The sequence below is a fragment of the Ambystoma mexicanum genome, chromosome 4p (genome assembly GCF_040938575.1).
Source record: "Ambystoma mexicanum isolate Mex_15411 chromosome 4p, UKY_AmexF1_1, whole genome shotgun sequence".
NCBI classification, from domain to species: domain Eukaryota; kingdom Metazoa; phylum Chordata; class Amphibia; order Caudata; family Ambystomatidae; genus Ambystoma; species Ambystoma mexicanum.
The window spans coordinates 967327285-967354917 of NC_090927.1; the positions used below are offsets into that span (position 1 = coordinate 967327285).

General features: G+C 46.4%; 1 protein-coding gene across 1 annotated transcript in view; it reads left to right on the forward strand.

Annotated features, from left to right (window-relative positions):
• PPIL6 (peptidylprolyl isomerase like 6) overlaps positions 1-27633 on the forward strand; it is a 481265-nt gene that overhangs the window by 164397 nt on the left and 289235 nt on the right. Inside the window, exons 4-5 of the mRNA XM_069606540.1 lie at positions 5990-6052; positions 6148-6295. Coding sequence (XP_069462641.1) covers positions 5990-6052; positions 6148-6295 — 211 coding nt within the window. The remainder of the gene's footprint in view (positions 1-5989; positions 6053-6147; positions 6296-27633) is intronic.

Here is a 27633-nt window from a genome sequence, read left to right on the forward strand (position 1 = left end):
GGACAGGATGTCCTCGGTTTTTGAGATAAAGTGAGAGGCAAGAGCATTGCAAAGAGCCTGGGTGGCAACAGGAGGTGTAGAGACTGCAGTAGGGTTGGCCAGCTCCTTGCACATTTTAAAGAGTTTGGCCAAGTTGTTAGATGCCACAGTGACACAGGCTTGAATATGGGCTCTCTTCTTGGTAAGGACAGAGAGTCTGTATTGCCTTTGGAGAAGGCGACAGGGGAGTTTGTCAGAGGATGAACAAGAAGACCTCCATTTCCTCTCAGCCTCTCTACAGTGTAGCTAGGTCAGAGTTATACCAGGAATTACACTTGGCTTTGGACCTCATAACAGGGGCAAGTGCATCAAGAGTGTCAGAAATAGAAGAGTAGAGCAGAGACAGGGCTGTGTCAGGATGTGAGTCAGCCGGAGGTGGCGGACGTGGCGGGGGGGAGGAGGGCAGAGAGAAGGTGGCGGCAAAAGCCTCAATTGACACACGCTTCATGGGCCGCATGTCTGAGAAGGTAGGTGGCCGGGTTGGGGTAGGCTTGGTCTGGTGGAAAGAGAGAGAGAGATGAGAGGAGAGGAGGGAATGATCGCTCCAGGAGAGAAGAGTGATCAGGGGGATGGAGAGGGGGAGGTCAGAGGAGATCAAGACATCAAGTGTATGCCCTGCAGAGTGAGTCGGGCCAGAGGGGAGGATAGAAAGGGAGAGGGAGTTGCAGAGGTTACGGAAGAGTGCAGCAGAGGAACAAGGAGAATCAAGATGGATATTGATGGATATTGAGGTCACCGAGTTGAGTGGTAGAGGCCAGGAGGGAGGAAGAGGGGTCTGCCCACTCAGAGAGAAATTAGGTGATTTGACCTGGAGGCCGGTATATAGTAGCCACGGTAAGAGAATGGCTAGGAGAGAGCCTGCAGACAAGTCATTCAAAAAAAGGAGTATGCCTGAGTGGGAATCATAGAGGCATGAATCCACTCAGAAAAGATGAGGGCTACACTATCACCGGACCGGTAGGATTGGGCGCAGAGAGGATCAAGCAGCCATCAGGGAGGAGAGTGTCAAAGCTTGTGACAGAGCTGGCCATGAACCATGTCTCAGTAAGACCAAGGACATCAAGGTCAAGTTCTTCAAGGAGGTGGCAGATGTCAGAGGAGTGTTTGACAGCAGAGCGAGAGTTGAGAGTTTGCCAGCCTTAAAGACCTTCCGGGGAGGGGTACAGATTGGTGGTACACCCTGCAGTGGAGAAGGAGCCATAGGTGGGGCAGAGGAGGAGGAGAGAGAGGGCAAGGTAGCCAAGGGGGGAAAGGGTGGACAGCAGGAGATGAAAGGAAATTGATGAGGTAAGGGAAGCGCCTATCAAATAGGAGGAGGTTGACCTGAGGGCCTGTTATGCTTGAACTAAAATGGCGCTGGTGCGCAATGCATTCTGGGAGAGTTCGGAGCCATGATGGATATTTACTTCATGCTGCAGTGAAAAGCTGCACACATTTTGCTGAATGTTAGATTCACGGTGCTGAGAAAGACATGCTTTCCAAACCTGGTATGTGGTCAAGGACATTTCTGCTGGGAAGCTAAATTTGTTATGGTTTCTTACTATTCTCTGCGGAGCATGTTTTTAGAGAAGGAAGGCACTCTGCTCCTTGCGGGTAGCTCTCGATTGACCCAGCTGGCAACCGACGGCTGCTCATCGGTGTCCGGTCAATTGGTCGAAAACAAACTGGTCGACTGCAATTTGGTCGACACCATTTGGTCGAATGCCAAATGGTCGAATTTTTTTTTTTTTTTTATATATATGTGTTTTGTGGGTTTTCGTGTGGGGGGAAAAAAAAAAGAAAAAAAAGGGGGTTGGGGGGTGGCCCCCCCCCAAAAAAAAACGAAAAAAGGGGTAAAAAAAAGAAGAAAAAAAAAAATTCGACCATTTGGCATTCGACCAAATGGTGTCGACCAATTGTCCTGTCGACCAAATGTTTTCGACCAATTGACTGGTAACCCTGCTCATCAACTGCGCAAGTGCCATTTCTAGAAGGTTCGAGAACTGCCACCCCTTTGTGGAGTGTGTATATATGCGGAAACCCGGAGGTGGTCAGGTGAGACTTCAGCCAGAGAAGGACTCTTACGTCCGGCCCTCCTGTGAGCTGTGGTGTTCTCGGCCTGGCTGTTGCCGGGGTCTTCCAGCCGCTTCTGGACGAGATGAGGAATCCAATTACGCTCACGGTGATGTATTTCCTTTTGAATTCTTTACTTCTTCTGTGATTTATGTCTATGCTACTTCTGTGAGATATTTCTATATTATTACTGGTTGCCTCTAAGCTTTGAATAAATACCCGTAAAGTGCTGATTATCTTCTAAGAGTGTGTGGTTGCGAGTTATTGAGTCTTTCTGCGTTCAAAGTATTTGCTCTATAATTGCATTGGTGATTTATGTTTGTTCCGTGCACTCTGGGGAGAGCAATACAGGGCCTTGGACCATGACGGTGCCATTATGATAGACATTAATGAAGACTTTAGAGAAGTCGAAGGAAGCCATGAGAACTTCACAGCAAGTGCCACCATTAATGGGAGAGGAGGAGACAGGACAGAGCACAGAGATCATATGAAGAGTCCATAGATCTGTGGAAGGAACGACAAAGAGGATGTTTTTTGAGGGTCTGTCTAGAGGAAGCGTTGGAGTAGGTATCGGCGATAGGAAGACCAGGGTTGGAGGGTAAGATATTCTTTTTGAACTTCTTCCTACCAGACTTAGTGAGAAGGGAAGGATAGTCAATGGAGAAGCAGTTGGAAAAGATAGGAGAAACAGAAAGCGCCATGCGAGTGGTAGAGAGGAAAGGAGGGGGGAGTAAGGGAGGGGGTAAGGCAGGTAGGTGCAGAACAAAAGAGAGCGCAAAGTCACTGGGCCGGCAAGCTACAGAGAGACAACAGTTTACAGGCAAAATACAGAGAAGTTAGTAATGGACAACAAGGAAAATCCAGAGCAGAAAACAGCAACATTTGACTTTCAGACCCAAAGCAGAAAACAGCAAAATGTGACTTTCAGACCCAAAGCAGAAAACAGCAAAATGTGACATTACAAACTGGGTTCAGATGTTAGCAAAAGGTATTAAGAGGCAGTGCAATCAGAGTGCAAACATGTGAGAAACAGCAGAAAGTACAGTGATATTCAAAAGGGGGCTAGGAATTAGTCCAGAGTGGGGAAACTAACCCATAGTTCAGGAGGAGACAATGTCAAGGCAGTCCGAATTTCATAGATGAGTAAGGAGGCAGCATCATTGGTGAATAGGGTGCTAGGGTGCAGAGAGGAACCAAGTAGTGTTCTGGTAGTGGACAGGGAAGCAAATGCCAAAATTACACACGCAAATAGGATCTGTTTGAGCTAGCACTGTCAAGCAGTGACATCAAATATTGGCCTGCCTGTATTATTTGTAAGTAGCCTGATGAGGGTTAATGCCTCAATTGTTGCTGTAATCTACTGGTGTAATAAAAATGTCTTAACCAAATATGCATACAGCCACTTAATTACATTTGTTCCTTCCACTGAAATCCTCCATAAAGCACTGACAAAACCAACAGATTTGGCTTGTGTGTAAATAATATATAGCAATATATAGTAATTTGCAGGTACTGCTATGATATGAATAGGCAATCAAACAATTTTCCAGCTTTTGCCATATAATGACTAGGTAGGACGGTTATAGCAGTGGCAGTCAAATGCTGACCCCATGCATACACAAAAGCTAAAACTGTTGGCTTTATCAAGGGTTGTTTTGAATCGCACAGCAGTGGTATAAACTGATGATGTTCTGCTTGCATTTCTATCTTTCAAGCAAGGCTTGCAATATTTTTTCTTTTTTTGGCTTTTCATAACGACAGCCGTTTATAGGCCTGCCATGAGGAAATTAACTCTCAACACCTATGTAACTCTCAACACCTATGAGTCCTGGGAGCTTGGTGTACATTAGTGTCAGGACTGTGCTCCCAACTCTAAGGTATGCAAGCTGGCTGACCAGCGCCATCATTAACACTGGTGTGCAGTGATATGAAAAAGGTGACATTCAAATACCCCAAAATAGGGCATATAAAAAGCACATATGGTGTTCTATTTTTATATAAGAAATCTTTTGAGAATTGTACCCTTCATAGCTCAGATGATCAATGGGTTCCATACTTATTTATGATGGCTACCTCCGAGACACAGCTCTTGATAATCCAGAGGACACTGTGTCAGGTCAGAAGGAGGAGGTGGACACTTGAGGGCTGGTGTTAATTAAAATAATAAGGGTAAGGTCAATCTTTCCCTATTGCTAGAGGGGTATCCCTGCCTACGTAAATAACTAAAGTTTCTCGTCAGGAAGTCCGAAAGGAATGTGTCCACGACCGAAAACTAGTTATAATTTAAAATAAATAAATACTAATTCCTTGGCCTCTTTCTTTTGTCTTTTTTTTGCTCTCTGATTTTTTTTTACATTATGTCTGTTATGTCTATTTGTGCGCTCTGAGGCCTAAGGGCATGTAGCACTTTATAAACATTTTAAATAAATAAATAAATTCACCCTACCACTATCTTAACTAACTTAAATTAGATCAGGAGAATATATCCCCTCTCCTGGTTGTCTCTTATGACAATGTCTCTTCTTTACTGCAAGGTTCTCTTTAGTATGATATCTTTAAATACTCTACTGCCACCTTCTTGATAAATTCCTGTAACTCTTTCACAGTACACTTGGGTTTTATCCCCTCATTAGGGACAGTTTTCCTACACTTTTTTTTAGCACTCTTTCTTATACTTTGATCTAGGCTTGTAAACCTTTCTGACTCTTGTAACCCAGCACTTCTTGAGTTGGGGATATTTTCTTGTGACTCGGCCATCCCCCTCTACTGGAGTTGCTCATTTGAATTATCTCTCCTCTTATCTGGTTTACTTAATTTCCCTTTACATTCATATTCATAGAGTTCTCTCTCTGGCTTGCTCTACTCTTTACTTCGTAAACCATGGGATACTTCCCCTCTTCCAAGGGTATTTGTGCCCAGTTCTAAAAGTCTTCTCTTACAGGCGTATTCGTTATTCTCTTTGTCTCATTAACAAGAGTTCCACTTAAATGGCTTTATATTCAATATTTTGTTAATTTCACTTGGATGAGTTTCTCCCTTTCTATAATGATGCCCCGGTGGCCTCCCGGCTCTCCTGTTATCCCTGTTACCTCTGTATCTGCAGGGGAATACTATCGGGCTTGGCGCTCAATTGGGTTCTCTTTCTCTACTTTGAATCTTGTGCTTCTCAATGTTGTCAGTGTTAAATGTAGCTCCATTGTGTAGACTTCCTAAATGTAAGTTCTTTTATGCCTGCAATAAACAATGGAAGTTATCATTGGAAATGCACATTGTAACATTTTAAAAAGACCAGTTTAGAATGTTAGTATAAATAAAACATTTTTAATCCATAGCTCTTTTGCCAGCAGAACAGATCATTTACTCTCTTAAAATATTCTTCCTTCTTCTAGAAGTTCTTTCTCAGGTTAAAACCAATAATCTGTTTGTTCTGAGAGCCAAAGGTAACGTTTAATTTTGTGTGCTGGCCGCTAATTGGTTTCTAGTCCAGCTGAACCCATGCATTTGTTACAATGTGCAAAAACACTTATAATTAACAGAAAATAGAAAATGGCAAACACACACCTTGCAATGAAACTCTCACTGGTAGAGTCAGCGGGCAGGAGAGAGAGAAAAAGACAAAGGCAGAGACAGAGTGAAACAGGGAGAGTTGGATAGAGAGAGAAAGATCGAGAGAGGGCGTGTGCTCCATCTGCATAGGATATGTAGAGTAAAGACATCACATTCTATAGCAGCAGTTTACACAGCAAATGTATGCATGTGATTACCTGTTTGCAATAAAACAACCACCACATGATGCACAAGTTGTATCTTATCTTATTGACATGTGTCTTACTTTGTATGCAACAAGTTGTATGTTTACACTTTTATAGTCTCCAATTTTGCTTTCTTGATCTTGCAGAATGCATTCGTGTACATGGACATATCTATTGGTGATGAACCAGCTGGACGGTTGTTGTTTGAGGTATATTATGTTGAAACACAAATATGCCATATTTTTAAGAAAGGGAATTCAAATCTTCCTTTTCTGACACTGACCATGTTTCTTATTTTTTGAAGCTCTTCTGTAAAATGTGCCCAAAAACCTGTCAGAATTTTCAGGCTCTGTGTACGTCACCTGCAGGCACATCCTCCACGGATCTGGAATTGAATTACAAAGGAACCATTTTTCACAGAATTGTAAAGAAAGGCTGGATTCAAGGAGGAGGTATGTTTGAAATGCATGTTGCTGGAAACCCCAATGCTTTAATAAAGCATTACATAGCACACCTTTTTTGTTATGTTTTTAGTCCTATGGACAAGATGGGCCTATTGAAGACACACTCAAAAGTGAAAGTTGTATAGACCCCATGCACACGTTTGCAGTCATAATGTGCCACATTGGTGGGTAGGAGTCTTGTTTGTCTCCAAATTGGATAAAGTATTGTTTGAGAGTCTCATTTATGCATGTAGAAAAGAATAGGTGATGGTGTCGGACATAAGGTATGTTTGTAAAGTATGAGTAGTTTTTGTTTGGATAAAGCATGTATTTGTTAAGATGTATCATTGTTTTCAATAACCTCACACAAAATGCAGGTTTTACTATCTTTTATTGGACTAACTGAACATATTATGCAAAGATTGAACAATGCATTAGATTTCAAAGTCCCATAGAAGTCTTCATCAGATGGTGCAGAGTGAAATGATAGTTAAAGAAAAACGCACAGGATAGTTCATTCTCAAAGCAATAAAAGAGCATTTTTAATTTTCATTGGTTGAATGAATGGTATGCATGGAATGCAAGTCTGGAATTGCTGTCTTATCGAAAATAACAAAGCTCCTGGAAGCAGGGAATTCATATAACAGTTTGAAAGCAGTCAACATTTCTAGCTGAGAGTTGCATTTTCAGAAAATAAATCTTCTTTAAGTGTAACTGTTGAATGTAATATGTTTTCTAGGTTAAGCACAGGCTTAAAGTGGGCCACAGTAATTTTCCTAAAATTAATTATGTTAATTTAAAGACATATATTGAAGTGAAGGTTGTAAAAACATATAATTGGAAAGCAGTGTCAGTGTTGCATTTTTCCTCACACAGACTGCTGAGGTATCCTGGCTGGTATACAAATGTAACATTTCAAAATATGCAGGTTCTGTTTTCTATGCTTCCTTACCCAAACACAGCATGCTATGCAAGGAAAACTAATCCTCAGACTGAATACACTTCTAAGAATGTAATGACAAAGTCTCTCTTGCATGTGTCAGATTTTCTCAAGGCAACATTTGTAGAACCTGACAGTCTCTTCCTGGATCCAGTAACAGATCTATACCTGCTCCTTCAAGCTCATAGTGACACAGAAGCACAGACTCAGCTCCAGCAGAGGATCCACAAACTGTCAGAGTAAACATTGGTAGCTAAAATGCTCCATAGTCCTGAGAACAAATACAAAGAGGTGATGGCTGGAAGGTTTAGAATGAATCTTAACCTCTGGCAATGCTCTGGGCAACCCTCCAGACCATCGTTCTTCGCCTGCCAAGCCATTACAGAAGGTGAAGGACCATATGCAAATGAGACTTGGTCCCACCCCAAAAGGGGCAGTCCAGCCCGTACTGGTAGATGGCATCCCTTCTGCACGAGACCACAAGCATCCCCAAGCATGTTTCGGCCTAGTTGGGCCTCATCAGTGAGGAGTAGCTTGAGTCTCTAGGCCCAGCAGTCACGGGACCCATGTCTGGGCATACCCACCCCACTCGGGGTGACAAAGCAAAGAGGTGATGGCTGGAAGGTTTAGAATGAATCTTAACCTCTGGCATTGCTCTGGGCAACCCTTCATACCAACGTTCTTATCCTGCCAAGCCATTACAGAAGGGGAAAGAACATATGCAAATCAGGCTTGGTCCCACCCCAAAAGGGGCAGTCAAGCCCGAACTGGTAGGTCACACCCCACAGACCTGGGCCCCAGCACTTCTACTCTCTCTGCAGATCTATCAGTGAGTGATGGCTGAACCTTTCAATTGCCTCCTCCACTTTCACTGTGGACCAAAACGGTGCCTATCTCACTCTGCATTCTCTGCCTCATCTATTCTACTTTCTCTCACTGCATTTTGTGTTCTTTATTTTTAAATAGAATCTAAGTGGGTGTGTTTTTATATCGTTGCACCTGTTTTTTGCACTGCATTTTGTGTTCTTTTTTTAAAATCGAATCTAGGTGTGTGTGTGTTTTTACATCGTTGCACCCATTTTTTGCACTGCATTGTGTGTTCTTTTTTGAAAATCGAATCCAGGTGTGTGTTTTTACATCGTTGCACCCCACACTTTGCATTGCATTTTTGTGCCCCTCCTGTAACTACTAGGCCACCTGGTGAGTTTGGGCCAGGACTCTGCAGTGCAACCGCCCCTCCTTCCTCAACTATCCTCTGCCACCCTGATGGAACTCACCATCTCTCCTATCTTCTCTAACTGCTACACTATCACCTACCCTCCCTCTCTCATGAAGTGGAAGGTAAAAGCACAAAAAAGGCATCCTGAGTGCCAACCCTGGCCTACCTATCGCAGATACCTATGTCAGTGGATCCTCCAGAAAGGTCTTCACCGATATCTTCTTCTCTTTTTCCCTCCCCTGATCTATGGACTCCTCATTTCATCTCCACTCGCTCCCCTTTCACATCCTCTCCCGTTAATGGTAGCATCAAGTGGGAAGTCCTCTTGGCCGGCTTCTCATCATCACGCTGTATCATTAATGTCCACCACACTGGCACTATCTTGGTTCAGGGTCCTCCACCCAACCTCTTTCTCTTTGACTGGTGCCTGCCGTCCCTAATTAACTTCCTTCCTTCCTTCACCTGCCTCTCCCCCATCTGCTCTCTCTGTCCCCCCCACCCCCTCTGACTGGTGTACCACGCCCCTGTACTCCTCCTCGGTAAACCTTCATAGGCAGAGACCTCCTTCAACTGGCCACACTTAACGCCTGTTCAGCCAACACACACTCCACCCATATCTGCCTCCTTCTTGAAGACATGGACCTCGACATTCTCGCTCTCACCGGGACATGGCTCAATGCCAGCTCAGTGACTGCTTTTGACTCCCTTCTCCCCGATGGCTACAAGATCTTTTCCAAGCCACAACCTAACCTTGCTGGTGGCGGGGTTGCCTTAATCTTCACTGAGTTGGTTCCTTCCTCCCTCATACCAACTCAGCCTTACTCTTCCTTCGAGAGCCTGGTCTGCAAGTTGGTCATCTCTCCCTCCTCCTCTCTGACCCTTGCCACTATCAATAGGCCCCCTGGCACTACCACCCTCTTCCTCTCTGAATGGGCTGGCTTCTGCTCCTCTCTCCTCACTACAACCTCCAAACTCTTTCTCCTGGGTGATTACAACATCCATTTGGACTCCTCTATCAAAGCATCCACCCTCTTCATTGACCTTTGCACATCGTTATCCCACTCCATTCTCCCACCTGGTCCACCCCACTTGGGAGGACACACTCTTTATGCACTCATCCACTCTGGTCTTTCACCCTCCCCCACTTTGATCTCTCTTCTCTCATTGTCAGACCACTCTCTCCTCTCTTCTTACCTGGGCCCCCTCGGCCCTTTGACTGCACCTTCTCCTGCCTTGCCAACCTCGTTCACGAACATCCGTCCAATGAAACAAGTGTCAGCTGCTACCTACTCATCCACCTTCATCCCCTCCTATCCCCCCACCCCTGACTCTACCTCTTACTCTCAGCAACCTCAATCTGGCCATTACTAACACTCTTGCCCCAGTCATGAGGATCCACCTGAAACCTGCCTCTAAGCATAACACCTGGTACGACTCAGCCCTGAAACACAAGTGCATAGCTGCAGAATGGCAGAGGCAAACCTCAGGCTCTCCCTCTGACAAACTGGCCTGCCGCATGCTTCAAAGGCAATACAGACTCTCCATCTGTGCCAAGAAAAGGGCCCACATCCAGACACGGGTATCTGGTGGACAAAAACACGGCTGAACTCTTTATAATCTGCAGGGAACTAGCCAACCCTTCCGCAGTCTCCTCCTCCCCACTTCCTTCCCAGGCCCTCTGCAACGCACTGGCCACACACTTCACCAGAAAAACTCTGGACATCCTGAACACTTTTGCTGTCCTCTCCCCCAACACCTCCCCCTCCCCCTAGCCTCCTATGGCTTCCAACCCTCCTTCTTCCTCTCTCTCCTCCTTCTCCCCTGTCACACCTGATGAGGTCAACAGAGTTGCCCGCTCTATGAAGGTCTCCTCCAAACAGGGTTCCCCCTGCTCCTCCAGAACCATCAAGAACAATATTGGCATTCTTACCCCTGCCCTTGCTGATTTTTGCAACCACTCATTTGCTACTGGTTCTTTCCACTCCTCCCTCAAGCACTCTCTTGTGTGCCCCCTCCTGAAAAAACCTTCAGCACACCCTACTTGTCCAGTTAACAACGCCCTATTTCTATCACCCCTTCCTTGAGAGACACCTGGAGAAGTTGGCCTTCCCCAACTTACCTCACACACAGAACTTGTTGGCAGACTCCACAACCATCAATCTGGATTCCGAGCATCCATAGGCACGGAAACTGCTCTCCTGAACACCTGTGAAGAACTGCTTGCATCCCCGGACTGTAACTCTCCAGCTGTCCTCATTCTGCTTGATCTCTCCTCTGCCTTTGACACGGTCAACCACTCCGTCCTCATAAAACGGCTTCCATAATCCCGGGCTGCCTATCTGCTATCCAGTCCTGGTGCACTTCCAACGGTCTCTGCCTCAATGCCAGCAAGACTGAGATCCTTCCTATTGGGACCCCTGCTTACTCCTGCTCTCTGCTCCTTCATCGGAAGCCAGAAACCTTGGAGTCATCTTCGACTCCTCTCTCTCTTCTTCCTCCCGCACATGCCGGGCATTGCCAAGAAGTCCAACTTTCAACTCATCCTTCTCAAAGGAATTCTCCCTTTTCTCACTTTCCCCCAGAAGCTCAATGTTACCAGAGCTCTGGTTTTCTCTAGGCTTGATTACTGCAACAGCCTACTCCTGAATCTACCCTCTTCCTCTCTACGACCCCTCCAGCTAATGCAGAGGGGTTTCATCCCTTCTGCATGAGACCACAAGCACCCCCAAATATGTTTTGGCCTTGTTGGACCTCATCAGTGAGGAGTAGCTCGGGCCTCTAGGCCCAGCAGGCACAGGACCCACATCTGGGCATACCCGTCCCACTCGGGGGGACAAAGCAAAAACAAAGAGGGGTGGGACCAAGCCTGATTTGCATATGATCTTTCCCCTTATGTAATTGCTTGTCAGGTGAAGAACGATTGTCTGGACGGTTACCCAGAGCAATGCCAGAGGTTAAGATTAATTCAAAACCTTCCAGCCATCACCTCTTTTGTTTTGCTTTGTCACCCTGAGTGGGACAGGTATGCCCAGACGTGGGTCCCGTGCCTGCTGGGCCTACAGCCCCAAGCTACTCCTCACTGAGGAGGCCGAGCAAGGCTGAAACATGTCTGGGGATGCGTGTGGTCTCGTGCAGAAGGGATGTGGAATCTGCATCGTAGAATAATTTAAAAGGTAATCTCTGCTTAACAAGTCACTATGATTTTACCAAACACCGGAGTACATCTTGGGCATGTCACGCTGCCAAACACTGGGTGTTAATAATTACTGTCAAAACTCACAGTATTTTATGTTATGCACTATGAGGCTGTAACTGGCAGAGCAGCACCACAGCCATGTTTAGTGACGTGATACAATAGAGCAATAATTGAAAGGGATTGGTTGGCAGGAACTAAATAGCCCACCAGGCTGTTCAGCTATGACATTATCTGGCTGGGACATAATCAAGCCTGGTGACGAATAACATATCACACAGGAAGGTTGAGGTATTCTTGCCTGAGAACCGGAACAGGGATCACATAAGTGCTGGCCGCCAGATCATTACTTATGAAGTAGTGATCAGTCTCAGGCAGAGATTGTGTCACACAGGTAGACTGAGGAGAATTGTACAGGCATAGCATGGTATTATACAGACATACCTCTCGCGGTCTGAACCTATTGTTAATGTTACTGATTAAGTGTATCTGGGAATTGCTGACAATGGATAATGGGTCATGCATTTAGGGTAAATCCCTTAGAAGAATGTCCACATTTGCATACACCAGAGTATTCGGTGAGGACACTGGCAGTGGAAGAAGTATTGATAGAGGTTAAAAAGCACTTTCTAGTGCTCTTGTCCTTGGTTTCCACAATTGCAAAAAGCCTTTTGTGTTATGCTGTCACAAGAAGGGAGAGTATGCCGAAGCAATATTTACACAGAAACATGGTGACAAGCACCATCCTATTGCCCATTATAGCACTGCACCGAATCCAGTAATAGCTGTACTGACGCCTTGCTTCCAGTCAGTTTCTGTGGCTGCGTCAGAGGTGCAGTCTTCAGAAAACATGGCGTTAGGGTGACCCCACATTGTTGCAGTGCCCCATCCAGTTACTGCATTATTGTTCAAGATAAAAACACAACATCTCTCTGTATCACGACTTACAAAGTATGACTTCGTTCTGCTGATCAACTGAAAGATAACATTAACACAGTGTTCAGTACTATATCGTGCCTCATTGATAAGCCCAGTAGATGGCAAGACCCATGATTCTAACTTGGTAACAGCTGCTTTCACAAAGCCACATAAATACTTATTTAAACATCCAATACAAAATCCTGAAGTGGAGTGTTTTGTGAATTGGTTATGTTTAATAGATAAAAAGGAGAATTTGAAGTGTGGGCACATGGTATGACCCACACATGAAGTGGTGGCAATTGCACAAGACCCCAATGTATTTATGCTCAAATTACTGACTCATTGCATTAACCAAATCATGTGCTGTAGCTAAATGGAAATTTGTAACTTGGTATTCTTACTCCTACTATGCCTTCGGTGTCATGCATGATTAAGGGTGTCACAAGTCTCTCCCCTTCTCACCTGTTTTTGTTGTTTGCTTGCAACCTTCTGTGGTGTCTTCTTTCTCACGGTCCGGGATTTGTACAAACCTGTGCGCTGGTCCTCGGATTCCAGCGTGAGGTTCGCAATTCAACTCCAGGGTACGTTCAGATGTCCAGGGCGGATACCAGGAAGGAATGATGCTCGCACTCGGAGGCACGGAACGCCGTGACCCGAGCGCCGGTGAAAATCCAGGAAGTTCGGAGGTAAGGCAGAGGAATGGGAGGAAGGAAGGGGGATTCAAGGAACCGGGAACCAGGAATCAGAAGAAAGCCCCGAGCGAACTCTGGCAACACACGTCCAACTACAGCAAGTGGTAGCGTTGAGACTGGCAAGCAGCGTTGCGCATCAAGCGGCCATGTTGGAAGGATCACTGTATTCAATCCCCTATGGGTCAGGGACCAGGAAGTCCAGAAGGGATGCAGACGACGGTTTATGACAAAGGGTTGCTTTGGAAAGAGAAAGGGCTCTTGATTGCAGCTTGCACGCTGATCACAAATGCACTGTATGCAAAGTCCCTATGTGATCTCTAATGTTGTCTAAAATGTAGTGGTGGTCAAATGTGCCATCATCAGGGCCCTAAAAACAAAGTTGCATGGGGAACCACATTGCCGACAAAGCAGCAAGTGAGGCTTCCCTTTCGTATTTCCTCTTAGCTGGGAAATGCTTCCCAAAGCCCAGGTGCAGCCATTTTTGCCCACTTTCAACCCTTGAAGAACTTGCTGAAATTGTTGTCAGATGTTGAAACGAATGCTTGGTGCAGGACAGGGTGTATACTTAATTCATTAACCTGTGGTACTCCAAAGATGGTCTGTTAGTGGTGCCCTGATTTCACTTATATTATTTTGTATATTTACAACACTGACTCACACATGTTGGTAAAGGGGATGCTGGGCCAAACAATTGTGCATATCATACCTAGCATGCCAGCACCATTATGTAAGCAAGGATTCAGATGTCACCCAGGTGGCATACCCTATATCCTGGGGGCCCATTGCTCGATTGCAGTGTGATTTCATACAGTTATTTAAAAGTGATGGGGTAGGAGTATATTCACACCATCGTCAATATGTTCTGAAATTGGATAGAGGTGTATCACACCCACTTAGCAGATATACATGCAGTTTTCAAAGTGGTGATTAAACATTTTATTCCACATTTCAAAGTGCGAGTGAGCATTACCAGTGATGGTCAAACACACTTAATGGGGATAGTAATTCAGGAGCTCTGTAAAGTGTTAAATATTCAGCAAAAGCTCAATTGTCCCTATCATCCACAATCCGTGGGGGTGTTGGAAAGATAAATGAGGTCTTAAAAAAGAAATACTGCAAACAGGAAAAACAGGCTTAAGCCCATATGAGATTCGTACTGACAGACTGATGCGCTTACCAGAAACATGTAATTGAACCTTGGTATTGTTCCTCTGTTGGATGATGCAGTGTTGCTATATTGGCAGAATTTAGGTAAGTGTATTTTGTCACAGGCTCAAGAAGCAGTACCAAAATAACCTAAAGCACTGTGACATCAGTTCAAGCCAGGCATACGAATGCATCTGAGAGGTCATCCCTGAAAAGGCTGTTTATCAATGAGGGGGAGGACCCTTTTTAAGGTGCTCCTTACGACATTTAGGGCTATCCATTACAGAAGTGGGACACCTTCAACCTAGACGGTATCTAAAGATACTGACAAGTGGAATGATTCTTTTGTTTTTTGTTTTAAAATGAAATTAGAAAAGTAATAGTGAGAAGCTTGGTGACTTTGAACCACAAATAATCCGTAAATAAGTTAGAGACACTGACATGAGGACTACAGAGCAGTCAGAAACTGGCCTTGGTGGAAAAACAGACTATTGTGGTGTGGCAGTGAGGTCATTTTGGGAATGTTACATGGAAGTGAGGAATTAATACTTGGGAATCTTCCCTGGGGCTAATTAGTGAATGGAGATGCAGCCAGCTAGCGACAATTTGCTGAAACCTTCAGAACTGGGCTCTTACTGAAAGGGAGACAAAGGCTTTTTCAAAGGCAATGCCAAGATAAGAATGGGGCGGGGAAAAGGTAGCTTTGAAAGTTGGAAAGGCTTTCCATAAATAGTTGTTCCAATTGTCAAACAAACTTAGTGGCCAAGACCAATGCAGAGAACTAATTTCACGTTGTATTTCTTGCCCAATCTTTATTTTCTAGAGCAAGGGGAATTCCACATATGACCGATCCAATGAATGACTGATGGTACAGTGAAAGTTGTAAGTGAGAAGGTGATGGGTGAGTAATTTCATCACATGCAAGTGATTGATCAAACATAAACCATAATAGCTTATGCTTTGTGCATACCACAAAAGGAATGAATCGAGCGAAAAGGGAGAGGTTACATTTTTACACACACACTACACGATGGACCCACAACCCAGAAACATTGTGAGAGAGATGGAGAGATTTCCTGTCTATATAAGCTTCAACTGTTGCACCTCCAATAATGAACTATTAAGAGACTCTATTGTTCTAAAAAGCCAAAAGCAAACCGTTGAGTAATGGAATGAGGCACCATAAAAATTGTCAATATTCAATGCACTGTAAGGCTCAGTGCAATTCCGCTTGCCAATATTGAACTTGCCACTGATTTCTCATAGGGCCGGTTTGTTTAGGGGAGCTACAATATGCCTGGTGCAAAAGAGAATTATGCTGATGGATAAGAGCAGGAAGAGAAGGGATCTGAAAGATAGTATTTGCGATGGGGTGAATTCTGTAGCATCTTCTTGGGATGCAAATCGTGGAGAATTGCATGGGGAAAAGTGAGGTGAGGTGAGAAAGCGGCAAGGCTGATTACCCAAGCACAGCTCCTGAATATAGATGCAATCCTGGGATTGGAGATTTAATTAGCATCACACAGAATGTTTTAATGTGCCCCGTATTCAAAATCACCTCTGCAGGTCTAAAGATCGAGTGGAACATTGCATGTGGCGAGATTCAAGATTACCTGAACAACTAGCTGAGAACAAACCAAGATGACATCTCTCACCATTCCTGGCCAGAAGCACTGAACATAGCCTCAGGATTACCAGCTGTGCTGTGGCACTGGCAGAACCTGTGGAAATGTTCCAGTTGGCAGTGTGATATTAAGACGGTGCAGTGCTCCTGCAACACTTATTGGCCCATCAACTGTGCGTAGGTTTCAGCGAATTGAATAATACTTGGCTTGTGGGCAGGTTGCAGTTGGGACTGGGTGATTCATTACAGTGTCTGTGAAATCCACATTTCCAAGGAACCCGGTCACTATGGTGCAAGCATTTGTGAAGTGAAGTGAGGAATGAGGATCAGATTAGGAAATGAGTGGACGAAGGAACTGCTGTATCTTCAGTGTATAGACAAAGCACAAACTGGCCAGGTGTTGACTGTCAAAGGCAGATTTTCTGAGAAGGTGAGGCAAAGGGTTTGATGACATTAAACCAGTCTGTTCATCAGTAATACTAGCTGTGTCTACTGTGAGAAACCAGAAGGTGTCTCACCTACTAGTCCCCAGGGAGCTGTCATCCAGGTGACCAGGACACGGCCATCGCTTTTGGATCCAGCTCCTGGGGGAGGATCACCTTGGTGAGGGGTCTTCAGGGAGTGGGACACCAGATGGTGAGATCTGGTATCCCCTTCCCTGTAACACCTTTACCCCATCCTAACAGGTAGGATATTTAGGAACTCAACCCCCACCCCCTTTTATAACACAGACACTTGCTCACAGACAGACCGCTATGGGAGAAAATGAACTAACATCTGAGCCGTATACCTGACATGTCCCAATACAATGGTCAGGGAAGGTCAGGCAATTACGGACCATCACACACACCTGACTTCCATTACACTTCCCCAGACAGATAAAAGATGGAGCACAAGAGCACAAGGAAACAGAAGTTCCAAGATGGCAGTTTAACAAGAGGAGAAAGACGGCGAAACAGAAGGGGATCGCAAGGAGGGAAGTTCCTTTGACCTTTTCGATGATAAACCATTACTTTCACGAAGCCTTGAGAATAGAAAGCGTAAGACCAGGAAACCTTGCTGAGGAATCCTGCATTGTGTGTCGTCAGTACCCGGGGCCCACCTACATCGATAATCAAGGCAGGGAGAATTGCCAGCTGCCGTGGTAGTGTCCTTGGCTCCAACAACAATGCAGCAACAGAGAAATCAACACAGTTGGTGAGTCTGGGAGACCGATACAAGAATGGTCTGTGTTGAAGCCAAGGTTGCATTCAGCAATATTGCATGGCGAACGCTGGAAAGAACATTGTATGAAACGCGTGTGATAACCAACGCCAGTAAAGTTGAACTGCAGATGAGTGATTGAACTTTGAAACCAAGATACGATACCTTTGACAGAGTGGTCTGGCACTGCGTGTGTGACCAATCGAAGGTCTCTGTAAGGTATCCAGCTGAGAGTTTATGAAAGTGAAAGGGTGGCAAAGGAATGTGAATCGAAGTTGTCCTGCGACAGGCCAAGCAAAATCCTGCGCACAATCAAAAGTCTTCGATGTTGAAACAGTAAAGAAAGTTTACAACAAAGTCCATAAAGTTGGTCCGAGCCTGGCCGAGGGAGATCAATTGAAAGCTTTGGGTTAAAGCAGATCTGCACCCGCCGGAGGGGCTCCGGGGTGAACAGTGAATCACCTGAGAAATTGGATACGTGAAAACCCTGAGAGTATTGTGTTGAAGTGGATCTGAGCCCGGCAGAGGGAGATCCTAGGTAAATAGTAAATCACCTAAGAAAATTGCCAATATTGAACTTTCCAGTGATTTCTCATTTGGCCGATTTGTTTAGGGGAGCTACAATATGCCTCGCGCAACAGAGAATTACGCTGATGGATAAGAGCAGGAAGAAAAGGGATCTCAAAGATCGTATTTGCGATGGGGTCAATTCTGTAGCATCTTCTCAGGATGCAAATCGTGGAAAATTGCATGGGGAAAAGTGAGGTGATCTGAAGAAGGCGGCAGGTCTGATTACCCGGGCACAGGTCCTGAATATAGATGCAATCCTGGTATTGGAGATTTAATAAGCATCACACAGAATGTGTTAATGTGCCCCATATTCAAAATCACCTCTGCAGGACTAAAGATCGAGTGGAATATTGCTTGTGGCGAGATTCAAGATTACCAGAACAATCAGCTGAGAACAAACCAAGATTACATCTCTTACCATTCCTGGCCAGAAGCACTGAATATAGCCTCTGGATTACCAGCTGTGCTGTGGCACTGGCAGAACCTGTGGAAATGTTCCAGTTGGCAGTGTGATATTAAGATAGTGCAGTGCGCCTTCAACACTTATTGGCCCATCAACTTGTGCGTAGGTTCCAGCAAATTGAATAATACTTGGCTTGTGGGAAGGTTGCAGTTGGGACTGGGTGATTCATTACAGTGTCTGTGAAATCCACGTTTCCAAGGAACCCGGTCACTATGGTGTGAGCATTTGCGAAGTGAACTGAGTCGTGAGGATCGGACTAGGAAATGAGTGGACGAAGGAACTGCTGTATCATCAGTGTATAGACAAAGCAAGAACTGACCAGGCGTTGACTGTCAAAGGCAGATTTTCTGAGATGGTGAGACAAAGGGTTTGATGACAAACTAAACCAGTCTGTTCATCAGTAATGATAGCTGTGTCTACTGTGAGAAACCAGAAGGTGTCTCACCTACTAGTCCCCTGGGAGCTGTCATCCAGGTGACCAGGACACGGCCATCGCTTTTGGATCCAGCTCCTGGGGGAGGATCACCTTGGTGAGGGGTCTTCAGGGTGAGAGGTCTTCAGGGAGTGGGACACTGGATGGTGAGATGCGGTATCCCATTCCCTGTAACACCTTTACCCCATCCTAACAGGTGGGATATTTAGGAACTCAACCCCCACCCCCTTTTATAACACAAACACTTTCTCACAGACAGCCCGCTATGGGAGAAAATGGACTAACATCTGAGCCGTATACCTAACGTGTCTCAATACAATGGTCAGGCAAGGTCAGGCAACTACTGACCATCACACACACACCTGACTACCATTATACTTCCCCATCAGATAAAAGGCAGAGCACAAGGAAACAGCAGTTCCAAGATGGCAGTTTAACAAGAGGAGAAAGGTGGCGAAACAGAAGGGGATTGAAAGGAGGGAAGTTCCTTTGACCTTTTCGACGAGGAACCATTACTTTCACAAAGCCTCTTGTCTCGTAAGACAAGGAAACCAGGCTGACGAATCCTGCAATGTGTGTCAGAGGTACCCGGGGCCCTCCCATGTTGATAATCGAGGCAGGGAGAATCACCAGCTGCCGTGGTACTGTCCTTGGCTCCAAAAACAAAGCAGCGTCGGAGAAATCAACACAGCTGGTGAGTCGGGGAGACCGATACAAGAATGGTCTGTGTTGAAGCCAAGATTGCAAGCAGCAACATTGTATGGCGAGTGCTGGAAAGAACATCGTATGAAACGCGTGTGATAACCAACACGAGTAAAGTTGAACTGCAGATGAGTGATTGAACTTTTTTTTAATAACATCTTTTATTGATTTTAAGATAAACAAACAATACTTAATTCAATCTAGACATACATGCATACAATCATTCTCAATGCACTGCTCTTTCATTCACTTTTTGAAGGGCACTTTATATATTAGGTCCGCGGGCTTCCAATATATATATATATATATATATATAATTCAGGTGGGCCTCAGCAGCTCCTCGGGTCATATACTCTGCTTCTTAGCGTTCTTAGGTATCTTCCCATCTCTGCCAGATCTTACTTGCCTTCCCTGGGCATCCTCTATTGGTGTATACTCTTGTTTCCATTGACGCACACATGTCTACATCTGTTATCCATCATTTGTATTGTGGGGGCGAGGCAGAGCCCCACAATTGGGGGCAGATTCCTTTTTGCGAGGCCTGTAGCTGTTGCGAGCATAAGCTTTCCAAAGCAGGATATCTCTATGTTTTCGTCTTTTAGTCTGTCGCAGCATTTCTGCCAAAAGTACTGAATTTGTGGCCATTCCCATAGGATGTGGAAAAATGTTCCTCTCGCCTGTTGGCACCTTAAAAAGTTGGGGTCTGTTGCCCTCCCCCATTGGTATAAGGCTTCTCTTGGATAATATATCCTATGTAGAATTTTCAATTGGATCAGTCTGATTCTGGCCGATATAGCTGTCTCACTGGGATACATGAGGGCTGTGGTCCAGTCCTCCGGTTGTAGTGGCCCCACATCTCTTTCCCACTTTGTTTTCAGGTCTGTAAATTCCTTTGTAGCAAATGAGGCGATCGCATTGTACATTGTGGAGGTAACTTTATTGTCAATATGCTCTATCACGATGTTCCTCTCAATTGGTGTGCACTCTGGCACGTTGGGAAGGTCTATCGCACATGTGATGAGTGCGTGTTGTATCTGTCTGTAGTGGAAGTGTTCTGTGGGGGGTAGCTTGAATTTGTCTCTCAGAGTCTGTAATGATACTATTTCCCCGTCTTGCATCATGTCTTCTAGCTTTTTTATCCCAGCTGCTTCCCAGTTTGTCCATTTCGGGAGTTTGCTGAGTTCCGGTAGATGCCTGTTTCACCATAGGGGCTGCATCAGTGTAACCCTCCCTTCCCAGCCTAGGTGCTTGTGTGCATCTATTCATATCTGCGTTCTATGGGCTGTTGTATTGGGGGTCGGGCGTGCTGTGTTTTGATAGAGGTTCTCTAATGGGGTAAGCCCTTGTATCACCTGACTATCTGCTCGAATGTGTGGCGTCTCCGGGTTGTTATGTAGGATATCGTTAACTTTTGACATCTCAGATGCCCAGTACTATGTTTGAAGGTGGGGGAGTCCAATGCCTCCCTCCAATATGGAGCTCTGTAGGGTTTTCAGAGCGATTCGAGGGTGTCCTCCTCCCCACAACAGTTTTCTCAGTATTGCATTTAAGCCACATTGGTCTGGGTGAATAATGGAGGTTATTACTGTTTGTAATCTATTGGCCAGTATTTTCGCCAGCGTTTTTGCTTCTATATTTATAAATCGGTCTGTAGGAGCTACATGCGTCTGGCAGTTTGTCTACTTTGTGTATCACCACTATGCTGGCCTTTCTTAGATCTGGGGGAAGAATTCCTTTTTCTATGGCGTGTTGGAACATTTTAAGCATGTGGAGTGCTATATTCCCGCTGCCAATCTTTTTCCACGTTTCCACTGGGAAGCCGTTGGGGCCCGGGGTTTTCCCGTTTTGGAGTTGGGACAGAGCTGCTGTCAGTTCTTCTTCCGTGATATCTAATTCCAGACTCTTTCTTTGCGTATCATTCAAAGATGGGATAGTGACTGTGTCCAATATACTGGGACCCGTCGTGGTTGTCGGAGGGGCGTATAGCGCCTCATAATATGCTGCGAATCTCTCCGCAATCCCTGGGTCCGTCGAAATCCGTTCTGCGTTTGTGGTGTTTATACATCTTACCTGGAGGTGACCCTCCTCTCTCTTCTCCAACCACGCTAACATCTTGCTAGCTTTGTCTCCAGTCTCGTATATTCTAGCTCTCATGGTTCTGTGTGCCTGTCTCGCGCAGGTCAGCGTGATGTTGTGTAGCTTCTTTTGTGCCACTTGTAGGGCTCTGTTGTCTTGGGCTGCGCCTGTCTTTATATACTGTGCCTCGGCATTTTGCACCTCTGTTTCCGCGTCTTCAACCTCCTTCTTGTGTGCTTTTTTATGTGCTGCTGTCCAGCTCAGTATTTCCTTTCTCAGAGTTGCCTTGTATGCTTCCCATATTAGTCCTTTATCATTTATCGAGTTTTGATTTAGTTCAAAATATGATGCCGTGGCTTCCTGAATCTTCTCTATTAGCTCTGAAAATCCTAAGTAGTAGGGGTTTAGCCTCCAGGTCGGCGGGGGCTGGGGCCTTCCTGTTTCGAGTAGCATTGTGAGCGGTGAGTGGTCTGATATCCCTCGGGGATGCAGAGTTGCTTCCATTACTTTGTGTATGATTTCGCTGGGCAGGAAGAAGTAATCTAGCCTGGATAATGACGCATGTGCGCCTGAGTGGAACGAGTATTGTCTCTCTGTCGGGTGAAGATCCCTCCATGCGTCCTTCAGTCCCATTGCTGCTGTGAAGGTAGCGGGTTTGGGTGGTATCGCTGGGTTTCTTCCCCTTATATGTGTACGATCTTCTATTGACATTCATCACTTCATTGAAGTCTCCCCCTATTATCAGAATGTCTGCGGTGTTGTTAGCCATGATTGGTGTGATGTCTTCCAGTAGAGCTGTCATGAGTGCTGGGGGTGAGTAGACCGCTAATATGGCGATGGTTTGGTTCCATAGCGTGCCTTGTATGAGAACATAACGTCCTCCGGTGTCCTGGATTGTGTTGGATATTTCGATGGGGGTTCTTTTGTTTATCAGTATTAAAACTCCTCTCGAGCCCATGGAAAAGCCTGCATGCGTTGCAGTTCGGTATTTGGTTCTCTTGAAGAATTGGCACTGAGTGCCTGCCAGGTGCGTTTCGGTGAAAAGCACTATGTCTGGGTTGTGCCAATTTAGATATTGTGTCACCAGCCTTCTCTTGATACTGCTTCCCAGGCCATTCACATTCCATGTTATGAGAGTGAGTTTTTTGGTGTTAGGCCCGGCTGAGTTCATTGATTGCCCAATGGAGGTCTATGTGTAGGAAGCCACAAACACATTGAGAGGTATCTTGTTTTTATTCTATCTGGAGTGCCATGGTGTCTTTTGTATTCGGTGTGATCATATGTGCCGTGTCTGTCCTGCTGCCAACAATTAATTTGTTCAACTCCCAACACCCCCCCATACTCCATCCCCAACTGAAGCATCTGTCGCCCATTCAACCAAACTTTGAATCAAATACGTCTAATGTTCAGTGTCTCTTGTCACCGTGGCATTAAAGATACCTCGGTGAGCAGTTTGATCGAGGGGGGATGTGTTGTGGCGTGTCTTGGGCCACCAGCCATTCTTATGAAGTGCATTGTGGTTCTCAGCTGGTGTATGTCCCAGGCAGGGTCTGAATGAATTGGACACGGTAAGTGCCTCTGTTTGCAAGCCTGCCGTTTGGGTTTATTCATCTCCTCTCTGCGGTATTGCTTCTATTTCTTGCTGTGGTGGTTCATCTGGCGGTCTCTCTGGTCGCGGTCTGTTTCTTCGGTTTTCTTGTCGTCTCCATGGGCCCCAATTGCCCTCCAGGTTCCTTTCTGCCCAGTTCCATGCTTCTTTGGGATCGGTGAAATGCATGGTCGTGCCCTTATGATATATTTTCATCTGTGCTGGGAACAATAGACCATATTTCATGTTCAGCGCCTGAAGTCGTTTTTTAGTGGGTCAAATGATTGTCTCGCTTTCTGTACTTCACTTGTGAAGTCAGGGAAAAAGGCTATCTTCGAGCCGTTGTAAGTTATGTCTCCCTTCGTCCTGGCCATTTGGAGCACCGCATCTCGATCTCTATAATTCAGGATCTTGGCTATTACTGTTCGTGGTTGTCCTCCAGGCAGCGGTTTGCCCATCGGAATTCGGTGAGCCTGCTCGATTGAAAAGAATTTGGATAAGGATTTTGGAGCGAACAGATCAGCGAGCCACTGTTCTAGGAAGAGTTCCATGCTTGCTCCTTCTGTTTTTTCGGGCAGGCCGAGGATTCGGATGTTGTTTCTTCTTGATCGGCCCTCTCCCTCTTCCACCCGTTCCTCCAACACTTTGATGCGTTCCACCACCCTGTGCATTTGTTGGCCCATGCCCCTTAGTTCGTCCTAATACTGTCCATTTTGACTTCCATGGAAGCTCGCAAGTTGGAAATGGCGTTCATCACGTCTCTTAAGGATAGATCTCCATCAGGGTCTTATGATGCACCAGATTTATTGGGGTCCTCTAGGGGAGCTGGGGCAGATGTATATTGTTCCATTGTATTTTGGGTGCCTGCCTTCTTAGTCTTTTCTTTGCCCATTTTGGAGGCTGTGCGTCCTACCCCCTGTGATTTACGGTGTATGAGGTTCAGTGGATCAGTTCTGAGTGCGATCTTGGTTTACCCTGTGGTCTTTGTGGTCTCTGGGCGACTCAGTATTTCAACCGCGCCACTGGTTAGTACGGTGTTATTGCAGTCTGTTTGTAGTTCTTATTGCAATATGCAGCGTATCGATATTGCTTCAGTGTGTCCCAAGGTTGGGTGCACCCCACTGCGGGGGTGAGTTCAGGTTTCCGTTGTTGCCCTCGCGCACTTGCGGAATCAGTCGAGTTATGTGTCCTGGTGTGGGGTAGCACAGGATGCTGTCGCGCGTGGTCACGCGGTTGTTAAGTGGTGTGGGCAGGCAGCCCACCACCGTCTCACTGTTCTGGCTCTTCCAACCTCGTTTCCCTTATCTGTTTCAAGTACTGGAGTGGGTGTTTGGATGGGGATTCAGTCCATAACAGGCATTTATTATTTATTGGCTTTCCTCTCCAGCGTCCCCAGCCAGAGATCTTGTGTTATTAGGCCCAGGTGCAGTGGGGTGTCTGTGGATTTAGATCAGTTTTGAGATGACTGCGAGGGCAGGTCAGGGGGATCCTCTCCTATTGCCCAGGCCGCCCGGCGGTCCGGCTCCCACACGTTGTTGTTCGGTTTGCAGTTCTTGCCTCCGCACCCCTTGGGTCTATCTGTATGCTCCCCACGTTGCAATCCTTGTATTCCTGCCAGGGGTCGTGCTGGGTTCACACGTCGTCTTTGGATGCTATCTTGGGAGCTTAATATTGTTTAGCGTCCATTATACGCCTGCGACTGCTCCTCCTTTCACTCCTTGGGTGGGCTGGTTCTTCTCACTTTTGTGGTTCCTGGGGCTAGCGGAACCAAGCCAGCCCAGCCAGGCAAGCAGGCAGGCCGGGGGTCTCTCCCTACCGGTGCTCCACCGGCGGGATTCAGTGTCCGCTCCCCGCCTCCCTCTCCTTACCGCCTTGGCTGCTCGCTCGCCGTCTGGGGCTCCGCATCCGTCGGTGTGTGCAGGTCGGCAGGCGCTCAACGTTAGCACCCGCCACCATTTGATGTATCTCCTGCCCGGGGACAGAGGCCAGGAGGCACAGCGCAGGTTGCTGCACGGGGCAGCCCTCTCCTTCTGATGTCGCCTTCGCTCTGCAGCTGTACAGGTCCGCGCAGGGATCAGGAGACACTCACCGCCTCCAACCTCTAGGGTGTGTGTCTCAGTGTCTGAGCCCAGGATTTCGTTTGCCGTCTACGTGCGGCTCTGCTTCAGAGGGTGCCCGGGTGCAGAACGCTTCTTTGTTCGCTCTCGGTGGCCATCTTGGATCTCCTGCAGTGCTGGTCGCTCTGTCCTTCCTCGGCTGATTCCTCTGGTTTTAGCCGTCAGTTCTCCTCCAGAATTCAGCGATCCATACAGGCAGTTTTCCGCTTCTGGAAAATTTCTTTTTTGTTCATTTACACTCGTTATTTATTCAGGATATTTCAGGATACGGCTGGCAGCCCCGGGAGCGCCGAATGATCACGTCTCCATGCTGTGCCTGCTGGCCACCGAGTGATTGAACTTTGAAACCAAGATACAATACCTTTGATAGAGTGGTCCGGCACCCCGTGTGTGCTCAATCGAAGGTCTCTGTACGGTATCCAGCTGAGAGTTTATGAAAGTGAAAGGGCAGCAAAGGATTGTGAATCAAAGTGGTCCTGCACGGGTCAAGCTAAATCCTGTGCATAATCGAAAGTCTTCGATGTTGAAACAGTGAAGTAAGTTTATAACAAAGTAGATAAAGTTGGTCCGAGTCGGCAGAGGGAGATCAACTGAAAGCTTTGGGTTAAAGCAGATCTGCACCCGGCAGAGGGGCTCCGGAGTGAACAGTGAATCACCTGAGAAATTGGATACGTGAAAACCCTGAGAGTATTGTGGTGAGGTGGATCTGAGCCTGTGTAACGCTCACCTGGCTCCCACGGAGGCGCGGGCGTGGCTGGGACTGCTGTGACCTCTTCTGCAGAGATGCCTAAGACCCGGAAGATGGACTGGACTCCCCAACCTGGCTTTTCTGGCTCGGAGGAATATCCCACTGTGTGTGAAAAGGAAGGGTTAATAGTCTGCGGGTGATGTTCCGACCTCCCACTTCCCTTCTCTCCCTCCGTGAAACCCTTTTGGGATTCCCTGCGAAGACTCACCTTAGGGACCAAAATGACGAGCTCTCCATCCTGCTTCTGATGCAGGGGCGCGTTGTGATTCCAGTTACTTTACTGGATTGATGCGTTTAAACTAGTTTGTCCTTTCCCGTCGTACCGCAAATGTTTATGGCAAGTTTGGGTTTATATTCACTCATCTGTTCTTTTCTTTCGCAGGTGCTGGAAAAGATTCCGGGCTGCAGGCGATTTGGATGAAGCCACATTCTGGTAAGAATTCCGATGAGAGATTCCTTTGCAGTTTTAAGTATCTCCTTTAATGTCCAATGTCTTGAGGTAAGGCGCCGACCCGAAAAGAGCTGCTGTGTCTCTCTTGCAAATGGGTAAGTCTTGAGTGAGCGTATTGCTAATGTTCTCACATGCTCTCACTAATACAATGTCGGTTTCTTTTCCCCTTAGGGGCCGGGGTGCTGAGATGCTGAAGGTATGGCACAAACCCGAAGGCGGAGAGGGAATTGAACCACAGGTAAGTTCTACTTAGATTCGTGTTTCCCTTCTCACCTCTCTTTCTCCTTCCTTCCAATAGGTGCTGGATGGCGGTGGAAGCTCCGGATGGACGTCGCAGGACTCGAAAACGCCACGTGCAGGTGAGTGAAATGCAGCGTGCTGCGCGCAACGCGATGTGCGATTAAAATGTTTGACTTCTTTGCAGGATCGTCGGCGTGCAGAATCCGGAGTGCAGATGTATTAGGTATTGTTCTTGTTTTCACCTGTTCTCTTCCCTTTTCTTCTTTAGGTGTTTCCAGGATGCTGGCAGGCGTGATGGAGGACCAAGGCAGGAGCAGGCATGGTGAGCGTCCAGCTGCTAAGTGCAGAACAACGCAAAGCGTTGCTTGGTCTGCTGCTTGGGTGTGGCTTAAATAGCCTTTCAAGTAGTTCCAGGTATGTATTCTTCCCCGAGAAATATGTATTCCTCCACCGGTCACACCCTAGAGATCAAGTAGTCCCTAGAAAAATAGTTCCTTCCAGTCTTGGAAGTTGCAGCATGATCTGCACAGGTAAGTTTAAACCAAGCACTACTCCCAACCTACTTCTGTATTAGCCTGGCACCGATGGCGCCAGGACTGATGTCCCCTATGAGCCTGACGCCAACAGCGCCAGGACTGAGTCCAAAGGGCCCCCATCTGGGGCTGCTGGGACTTCCCTTGAATGCATGGTGTCTGTCTCTGAGGGTGCCGGGCCTGGTTTGGCTCCTTGGAGGCAGGCATCATGACAGTACCTCCCCCCAAGGCCCCTCCCAAGGGTGTCCAACCTGGAGGCCTCGGTTTATTTGGGAACTTCCGGTGAAAATTCCGTATTAGTCGAGGTGCATGTACATTCTCACTTGGTTCCCAAGATCTTTCCTGAGGTCCATATCCTTTCCAATCAATCAGATAAAAGAGTTTTGACTTGGACATCTTAGAATCCAATATGTCCTTAACTTCGAATTCCAATTCCCCATCTATTGGAATTGGTTCTGGTGGTTTGCATAACCTGTTTCCTGGTGGTA